A 10881-nucleotide genomic window follows, 5' to 3' on the forward strand; every position below is an offset into this window, starting at 1 on the left:
TTTATATTCCATACATTAGCTTATCTATTTTTCTTTATATTATTTAAACATTATAATTCAAATATAAAGTGACATCTTCCATGTAGTTAGTAACCACCCATAGTTTAGTGTGCCAACTTTGCTTACTTTCTTTACAAAAAAAGAATCAAAATTTAACCATCCATTGGCTGGTGTGCTGTAATCAATATTCATTCATATGTGGGCTTTAGGTTTGTGTTGTGTTCTATACAAAAAATGATCAAAATAGAATTTTCAAAAGTGACTGCATTGTTACTTTTCAAAAAATTTTCATTTGCAGCCCATACCAAACCCAGTAATGGTTTTGCAGACTTTTGCTTCTCAAGATTTCCAATTGTAGGCAATGGAAATACTCTTGCTGCATTGGAGGCAAACTTGAGGTATCCATCCTCATAATTTCCTTATCCTCTCTCTCCGTTGGTTGAGTTCAATTAGTCTTTCTTTTGTGAGGCGGATAATCTCTTTCCTATCTTTTTGCTTCTCAACATTTTCTCTCTTCTTCTCTTCTTTCATCTCACTCACCAAGGCAGCAAGATTGGAAGTTGTCTCATCTTGCCTCTTTTGCCTTTTTATTTTTTTAATTTTTATTTATCTCTAGCCTTCTTTCCAACGGGTCTCTCTAGATCGGGTCCAAACTAGCATTACGCCAAGCCGATACTACTAAATTGTCCTCTTCTACGTTAAAGTTTCCTTGTCTTGATTTTAATTTCTGAGTATTATTCTTCAAATGCTTTTTATTATGTTTATAAGGCACTTCAATATAATTATCTAAACAAAAATTCTATATGCAGTTATTTTTGTGGACTCCTTTGTGCACTCCAGTAAAATGATTGGTTGTGTATTAAAAAAAAATTAATCCAGCCAATCATATCAGTGAAGTGCGCAGGGAGTACGTAAAAGTGACTGTATGTAGCATTACTCTTATCTAAATCACTGGAGTTACAAAGGATGTCAAAGCTGATTCTTAAAAAGAAGGGTTCTTATGTTGCATCTGCATTATTAGTTTCTACTTGTAATGCTTTGCTAGTGCCCCTAAGAGGGAATCTCTTGGCACTTGATCGGAAGATGGATTGTCCATATACTAAAAAATCTCAAAGAAGAAAACATTATGAAATAAAATGTGAAGCTAACAAAATAGAATCCTAACAACTCGTGGATGCCCAACTTAAGAAACCATGTGATGCCAAAGCCATTACACTAGAATGAAATGGGTTGACACGAACTAAACCTTGGTCCTTGGATTAAGTAGAACTAAACCTTGAAATATTTCATATTTCCTAACTGAAATTGGTATTTTTCCAAGCCATCAACCATACCACAAAAAACCTCTCACCCAAATTTTCTTGCAAAATTGGAAAGAAATATATTTCAAGGCAGCAACCTAAAATAAAACACATGTTGCTAGTTGATGACCCAAGAAAGATAAAACTTTCCAACAAGGCAGCACCCAAATTTTTCAACAAGTGGTTGCAAGTTGCTGAACCAAGAAAAATAATACAAAAGGCCCTAAATATCCAGCCATTCCCAAATTTGCACAAGAAAAAAAAAAAAAAATCCAAAATCATATCAACATGCTTGAAAATCTCAGATTTTATCCACTAAAGTTTTTTGCATAGCTTATCAGAAGGAGAATGGAGAGATTAAAAGATAAGAGATTGAAGCATACCAAAAATCACTCGAAAAAGAGAGAAATGACAGGCAGAATGTTTTAAAAAATTTACCTTAGGCAAACAAGGATGCTTCTTGAGCTATGTTGTTTGTTATCACTTTGCAAATCGTTGCCTATGAGATTGATGAGTAGAACCAATCTTGTAAGAGGAAGTGAAGATGGCGTGAAAGAAACTTGGGGTCGAAACAAAATAAGAGTACTTCCTGCAATGAAGAAAAAAAAAAGTAGAAAGTAAAGAGAGAAATGAATAAAAAATTTATACATTTGTGTGTACAGTATCCACTAAATGTAGCGGTGTTACTATAGTAAGTTGCGAGCACTCTCAATGGATTATCTACAACACAATTTTCTTTAAAATATAAAGAAATTCTCTCAAAAGTGTCCTCTAATGAATCTTGTATTTCATCATTCATTTTACATTTTGCTACAGGAACTCACTAGATGTGGAGGAAACTATTCATCATTGTAAATATTTTAAATTAGTTTTTTTTTTTTCCTGTTGTTGATTTTTCATTGGAGGAAAAATATTAAATGTATAATTTTCAAATGATATGAAGAAAAAATAGATAAAATGATGTATAGTACTATTTTGTAAAAATCAGTTTGTAAAATAGAAAAAGTGGATTTTGATGATGTATTTTAAAGAATAGGATGAAAAATCCATTGAGAGTGCTCAATGAAATACATGATTCATTGGATGGGTATTTTGAGCTATTTCGTTTAAAGTTTACAAAAAGTTGGGTTTTACTTTACCCATTGGGAATGCTCTAATGTGTGTGCACATGCATGTATATGTATAATACCCATGCACACGTACTACACTCACATTTAAGCCCTAGTCGGTACGTAGAGAGTTCCAACCACGTATCTACTTGATTTTGATATGGAAATATAATAAAATGAGTAGTATTCTATTACTTATTTAGTGGTCCAACTTCTGGTCCAGATCATGGCTTTGGATCTAGCTAGCTTATGGCCGCTCAGCTTGTTTTCTGTACGTACTAGTGCTATATATTGAGCTGTACGTGTGTTCTTGTTATATGTATTTCTTGAGTTCATCATGTGCAATAATCGTACATGTTTGTTTCTAAGAATCCCCTTCGAAAGCTCTGACTCTGTGTCTGAAAGAGATCAAGCTCTAGTTTGAGAAAAGGTTCCACCTGTAAAATGCCATTTTTTTTATCATAATTTCCTGGACGCAGATATTGTTGACAGGCTGCAGCCTAGTTTTGCACCGAAGGCCTCGTTCAAAATCATACATCCGTTGAAGCCCAAAACGTCTAAACTCTTTAGGAATGCATAGTGAGTCTGTAGGGGCCTTGGGAATAAATTGTTCTTTGCCAAGTCCCTGAAAATCCCACTAGAAGTCAGAAGTATTTCCTCATCAAAACATGTAATCCAATTTGAATATTGAATTGCGTTAAAATAAGTTAAGTCTTTTTATAAATAGTAATGTTGAGTTGAGATGGTGAAATGAATTTTATGAGGCTTATCTAAAATGAGTTTAGATATGTTTGAATGTCAAAATGAGTTTAAATATATTTATGAGAAGTTGAAAAAGGTTGTGGATCCCGCGTGTAAAGTTATAGTGAGTTAAAAAAAGTTATAGGTCCCATGTGTAAATAGATGTTGAGTTGAAAAAAATTATAAGCCTCACGTGTAAAGATATTTTGAGTTGAGATAAATTTAATAATTTAAAAATTAAGTATTTATATATTAAATTCAACTTAAAATTAGATTGAATTGACTTTATCATATCAATTCAATTCAAATTCCAAACAATCCAAACAAGACCAGCCTTACAGCAATAAAAATATTTTTGCCAGAACCGCAAAAAACTCTCCATCTCCACAAAAACTTCGATGACCGTAACTATAGTCCAACTGCTTCCAAGAGTCTCTCAGCCCAATTTCTCACAGCGGAGAAAATGAAGGCAAAATTGAAGGCTAGAAGCAGAGCTCTGCATGCATAATGGAGTAAAATGATAAAATTGCACAAATATTCACGCTAAGCGTCAGAAGAGAGAAACATAGATTTCGTAAGATCCTTCGACCAAGTGGGAATCGAATCCAAATGTCATGAGATGCGTGTGAGACCTTGATTTATTATAATTAATTTGATTTTACTTGAGTTGATCTTAAAAATATTTTAAGTACCTTAAAGTTGAATTTGGCCAAAGTAGTTGAAGAGATTGTTATTTGAAAAAAACTTTACAACCTCCTAACACCCCAACACCCCACTTGTTTTTTAATTTTTATTATTTTATTTTTTATCAAATATTTAATATATAAATAATGAATAAAATAATTAAATTAATTTAAAAAGAATAAATTCAAAAAAAAAAAAATTAAAAAAATATTAAAAAATTGAAAAAAGGTGGGGTGTTTGGGTGTTGGGAGGTTGTGTAGCAAAACTCATTAAATTTTATTGAAAACAGTATTAATTTAAATTTTAAATATGAATAAATCAGTATTGATACACAGATTAGTACGCGACTGTGCTTGTATGTAGCAAATCTCTATTCAAAAAAGACTTTAGCCAAGAAGATTTTTCAGAGATTTGCATTTTATTGTAGAAAAATATTACTTTATCCCTCAATTTTATCTACTCATTTTGATTGCTTATGTATTTAATTATTTTTAATTTTTTTTATCTTTTATTACTAATTAAAGATGTGGCTATTAGTGTATTATTGATATTATTTTTATATTTTAAAAAAATATAAATTAAAAAATTAAAAAAAATTAAAAAAATAAATACAAATTTTACTAAAGACTAGTAAAGAGCACGCCCAACCTTCACTACTATACGAGAACCTAGCAGCACTCTTTTATTGTATTTTACTGGTGAAAGCACGCAAGTGCTGTTGATCTAGTCAACTGCTTAGATGCACAGTTGCTAGTGTTTGCTGGCTGACGCTGTAAGCAATAGCATGATGTCCAAAGCATGCCTGTGATCATATTCTGCAATTAATATAATATGCGTCCTTTTTCTTCTATCAATAATATACCTACTCCATGTTAATTTTTGTCATGGATTACGCAAACCTCTAAATCCTAACCTCTTTTTATTTTTTTATTTTTTTGCAGCCAATGAGACATAGAGGTAAGAAAAGAAATCCAAACTTTTTCTGCATTATGAATTGGGGCGTGCTAGAATCTGTCGACGGCCGACGGGTACAAACAATTGATGATGTCAACAATGACGAATGAATCGGTGAATATGATCACGACAACAGTAGTGATGATGATGATCTGTGACACCATTGCCTGCCATTATTTAAAGCCTTCACCAGATAGTCCGCTTATCAAATAAGGTGCTAGAATTAATCAGCAGTGATCCCTTCGTATCTTTCCCTTTTCTTTTCTTTTGTACCCACAAGAAATCTCTGGGTTTTTTTCCCAGCCAGTTAAACATTATAAAGATTAATTTCTCATTTATCAGAACATGAATTATATCCTAATTCTCCGCTTATTTTATGATCTCATACTCTATTCAAAGCTATCTTGGAAGAAACCCATTTCTAAAAATTTTTAGACCACATATGTTTGGATGTTGAGGTGAGTTCAGATGATTTGAATTGATACGTAAATAATAATATTTTATATGTTTCATTAAAATGTGTTTGAATGTATGAAACAAGTTGATATGTGTTTAACTTTTGTATAAAAAGTTGAAAAAGTAATGAATCTCATTAATGTTTGATTTAAGATAGATTAAGTTGATTTCAACAACCAAAAACATCCTAATATTCTTAGGCCAGCCAACAAAAAATGGTTAAAAAGGAAAAAAAAAAAAAGAAATTTGAAATTTAATGCTTTCATGCAGACGTAGCCAATTCGAGATTCTCGATCCATACAAACGAAGTCAATTGAATGCTTTTTCATGGTTTCAGGTTTCTTTTACCCTTGTTGTATCTTAAGTTCATCTCTAGTTGGCATTAATTATATATAGTGCCTTGACAAAACCATATGCGTTTCAATATAAAAAAGCTTTTAATTAAACGCCTATAGTATTTTTTTCGATTGCCAAAGAGTCAGATCACTCGTACGAAGTTATATATATAATTGATTTTCATGTGTTGGAACATGAATTTACATGCTTCTATATCCAACAGTGAATTAAAGATAAACAAGATGTTGCTTGCCAATGAAATATTTAATGCGTGTTATCTAAAAACCAAAACCGGCCGCCAATGACTATTCTGTTTTTTGTTTTAGAACTGATGACATCTCTTTTAAATTAATGGGATGTGAAAAATGTTGTTGAACACTTATTTCTTTGGTCCAATGTATATATAGTTCGGAATCATGAGTTGCTGTTTGGAATTTCTGAGTTTGTGAACTTTCTTTGATATCTTCTCACGCGCGCGCGCGCGCGCACATATATATACACAGCTCGCAAGTGCTTGATCCATTCCCTCTTCATCCTTAATCGCAATGATTAATGTTATATATTTTAAATGATTTCATAAATCAATCACTTGAATTAAAAATAACTTATAATATAACACATGTTTGATGATTAATGGGTGCGATAAATTCAGAATGAATAACTTTTATAAGTTTTACTCTTTGAGCACAATGGAATTAGGACGTTGCTCATCTCAGCCATGGACTATGGGATAAGTGTAAACGCACTCAAATGAAGGAAGATGCTATACGTTAATCCGGAAAGTTTGTGCGTCAAGAAAAACTTCTTTCCCACCGGGTTATTATATATAAATTCTGGGAAGGCACGAAATCAATATTGATCTTTCAAGGGCAACCCGTGTCCGCGATTCTATACTATTTTTGTCGGATGTTTTCATAGCTCTTTAATTTGGTTTTAAGCTCTGGGTCCATTTCTCTCTTTTGTCAGTTTTCCGAAACAGGATCTACATTATAATTCTATTAATTACAAGATTTTTTGCATCTTCGAAACAATTTTTCGAACAGATAAACTTATAGGTGTAATGTCACCATCTAGCTAGCTAGACTTTGCACAAGTGTCCGAGAGCTTGAAATGGAGTATTGTTGAAAAATTTATTCGATAGTTTTGGCGCGTACGTATAGATGGTATGATATTCCTATCTTATTACGACATGTCATGTAATTAAAAATATATATACTTATACCAATTTTAATTAGCATGATATTATACACTATAAGAAAAATCGCCTTTTACGATCAATTTATAGTAACGAAAAGACTATTAATAATCAATTTTAGTTATTAATAATCTTTTCGTTGCTATAAATTAGTCGTAAAAAACTATTTTTCTTATAGTAATATATATATTTATTTATATATAAGACGAAAATATCATATAAATAGCCTGGCTACAAATGTCAATTGAAAATGCTTTTGTTGCCAGTTTAGAAAGATGGAGTGTTTGACCCTCATGCTGGTGAGATATTGGTCCCCTCTTGGACCCATTTTTTGGCTAATATATAGGCTAGGAGGCCCCATACCAAAGATAAATGGGAGGAATGGGATTATCTTGCGAATGAGAAAAAAAAAAAAAAAAAAAGGGAATGGAAAGGGACTAGCTAGCTCGTCTTGGCCGGGATGATCACATGACATGCCTAATTGCGCTTTATTTTTTATTTTTATTTTCATTCTTTTCGTTTGTCTAAAGCCAAAAAATAAAACAAATTAGTTCCACAGACGTTAGCTTGCGTTGCTTTTTTGATTTATCTTTGACTAGTGACTACAAAAAGCCTGCCCATCATTATTCGGAAAATATGTATATAGAGATTTACTTGGTCACGGGTGATCATCAAGGGCTCACTTTTATTTTCCTTTTTCGTTCCATTTTTCTTCAAAATTATGAATCATGCAAAGACTCAATCCTTGATATATCTAATCGAACTTATTTAGGATATATAAGGACCATTTAACCACTCAAAATCAATTTTTGGGGTAATTAAGGAACTATTGCCTTATTTGAATATGTGATGATATAGTACTACTTCCTCAGCAAATTAAGTTGATCTGCTCAGAATTAAGGAAGTTGCATATATGGCCTACGTAGATAGACATTGATAGCAAAGGATCATACATTCTGAACCTCAATATCACTTGCTAATTTCTATATATAGTTGCTAATATATAGGATATTGTTCTTAGTACCAATCAAGATCAATCAAGATCGATCTTACTGATTTGATCTTGACGCATACAGTTTCAACTTTGCATAAAAGACTGGAGAATATAAATACATAAGAGTTGCTGCATGTTCATGGCGCGGAAGAATTACAACATCAGAAATATATATCTATATATATATGTATATATAGGCATGGCTTTGAATATCAAATCCTTTCTGTGCACAAATTTTAACCTTAGGTAACAAGATATTACTAAGTATGAATACATTGCCATGATCAGTGACTGAATTTGCGAATTTGCAAGAAAAAAAAAAAAAAATAAATAAAAATTGCTGCATAATATTTGTCTTTTTAAATAATTACAAACTGGAAATCCAAAAAGACAGATGATCAGAGAGAATTAAAGTTCTAATTAACTGATTAATTATCTCGTTTTTATACTATATATTGAACTATATAATCTGTACAAATTAATTAAGCTAATTTATTAATCCTACATATATATTATATGACACAGATGGTCCTGAAGAAATCGGAGTTCTGGCCTTTAAGGATATGCCTAGCTAGCAAGCTGCTGATGGATGGGTGAAGGGATTGTAGAAGTGAGGTTTTGGCGCCCCAATTGAGAAAGGATTTGTAGAAGAACCTGCATCACCAGCTGAAGAAACCCTCTCGCAGGAAGGGCACAGAGTAAGCGTGGCTGCAGGAAGCTTCATATAAAAAGGCGCAGCTATACTTCTCAATGATTTCAGCTCTTGGAGATCTTTCTGTAGCCTCTTGTTCTCTTCTGTTAGTGTCTCACAGCGTTTCTTCAGTAATTCACAATCTACTTCTGTTTGTTTCAGCTTAGTCCTATATATAAATATATTTGGAGATCAAGGGAGGAAAAAGGAATCAGAACTCTTTCATTCATTCAAACATATAATTAAACCTTGGTGGAGATTATTATTATTATATATCTTTGAAGACGTAAACAAAGGTTAGTGAATAGAACCTGGCTCTCCTGTTCTGGAACCACACTTCTACTTGTCTCGGCCGTAGATTCAGCTGCTCAGCCAAGTCTTTCTTTTGCTTCTAATAATTTCAATAATGAAAAAAGAGAGAGGATAACAATATTCAGCACATAATTCATGAGCGCGCATACAAGGAATGATGTTTCTGCAGAGATATTAGGGATTAACAAAATAAAAGAAAGATGGCATACAGGGTTGAGGGTAGCGTGTTCTTTAAAGCTGTCTTCCAAAACACCCGATTGCTGTTTTGTGAGTCTGAGTTTCTTCCTTGGACTAGCCTCTTCATCCTCATCGTTTACCCTTGAAGACACTCTTTCTACCTCAACCTCTTCTTCCCCGGATTCTCTCTCCTGCTTGATGCTGGATGAGTTAGAAAACGATGATACTCCGCTCACAGAAGATGCCTGCTTTTGCAAATCCACAGATTCACCGCACACTTTTCCTACTTCCATCTTTGTATCAGGCAATAGGTACGTGGTTGTCGTTTCGACCTCTGATGGACCTAACGTAAGAGAAGGGAACAGGTTGTCGTACTTTAAGGAGAACTTCTCCTTCTTCCCCTTCTTCTTTTCTTGATGATCAGGCTGCAAGTGGTTTTCTGGCTTTTCGTGGCTGCCTAGAGCAAGAGCAAGGCCTGTGTTACGAACATCCTCGAGATCACCCATTGTATCAACCCTATTATTCTTGTTGAAGTAGAGCACCGAATATATATCGAAAAGATTATATATATGGAGGGCAAGGTGATCTTCTTGATCCAAAAATAATGGAGGAATGTGTGAAAAATGGTATTCTTGTGGGAAGGGCGGCGTGGGTACTCGGTATTAATCAGCAAGGAAAGAAACGAAATGATCAGTAGAGAGACGAATTGGGGTCTGTGGAATTATAATTTCCGATCCCCCTCTGTCGTCATATGTTGACCATTACAAATTGAAATCTCTCTCTCTCTCTCTCTCTCTCTCTCTCTCTCTCTCTCTTCAAGCATGCAATGTATGGATCAGTATGGAGTCACCCCCAAATAAAAAGAGTATACAATGTATTGAGTTACAGGAACAAGGTATATATACGTGGAACCACACATGGAAAGTTGATCATGTACATAACCCCTTAATAAAAAGAGAATATATTTATATATATAGGCTCTTTTACCTTTTCTTCGACATTAGTCTTCATAATATTTTAACTTTCCAATGTCCAACAATTAATTTATTCAACAATTAGTGTCAGTATAAACTGTTTAAATATTACTCTATACGTATGTGCTTTGGTAATTACAATCTCTAATTAAATTAAATATTATATATTAAGGATCATTAATATTCTTTATAATTTTTTTATCAAAATAATTTTACAGTTCGGGGAAAGATAGACATAATATATGAATCTCGGTGTTATTCATGCATGCTGTCGACGGGCAACATTATTTATTACTAAAGTATCTATTAATTGTGTCTATGTCTTTAGCATTTAGGTTAAAAAACTTATAGAAATCTCAATCTCATATACATATATATATATATGTAAACTACTGAAAGTACTGATATCTTATAATGAGGTACATATAGAACAATGCTTGGAAGTGAACATGCAATTTCCCGGATCTTGTCCAGGGAGAGGGGTTGCATTATTTAAGCTACATGATTATATTGTACATGCATGGTCCCCATGACGAGAGAAAATAGTAATTACATGATCATATATATATAGTGACTACAATGAAATTACATGACTTTCATGAGTTTATACTGAAAACAATTCAATGCATGGAGACAACACTCGTGAGGGTCAGATCGATGCTAACACATGATCAGATGTGTGCGCCACAATGTTCACCTAATTGCAGACCACCCGAAATGTTCCCCCACTACATGCCTCCATCACTTCACACACATGCAATTAGATATAGAGCAGTACTCCGGCAGGCTTGGCTCTAACGGGAAGTTAGTTTTGGCATGATCATCAATTAATTGATAGTTGCTTTGATTTATTTTGACTTGATTATCTCTGGGGGGACATGGAGATAATGATCATATGGCCGATAAGATAACTCACCAACGCAACGTTAATATCTCAACAAATTTGTTAAAAATTCA

General features: G+C 33.2%; 1 protein-coding gene across 1 annotated transcript; it reads right to left on the reverse strand.

The window, feature by feature from the left end:
- Positions 1 to 8090: 8090 nt before the first annotated feature.
- Positions 8091 to 9764, reverse strand: LOC122295564 (homeobox-leucine zipper protein HAT22-like). Its single transcript, XM_043104642.1, has 3 exons — positions 8983 to 9764; positions 8773 to 8852; positions 8091 to 8630 (listed from the first exon to the last, which is right to left on the reverse strand). Exons 1-3 carry the CDS (start codon positions 9454 to 9456, stop codon positions 8342 to 8344), a joined length of 843 nt encoding a protein of 280 aa, XP_042960576.1. The 5' UTR covers positions 9457 to 9764; the 3' UTR covers positions 8091 to 8341.
- Between the last annotated feature and the right edge of the window lie 1117 nt (positions 9765 to 10881).

This window comes from Carya illinoinensis, chromosome 15 (assembly GCF_018687715.1).
Source record: "Carya illinoinensis cultivar Pawnee chromosome 15, C.illinoinensisPawnee_v1, whole genome shotgun sequence".
Taxonomy (NCBI): Eukaryota; Viridiplantae; Streptophyta; class Magnoliopsida; order Fagales; family Juglandaceae; genus Carya; species Carya illinoinensis.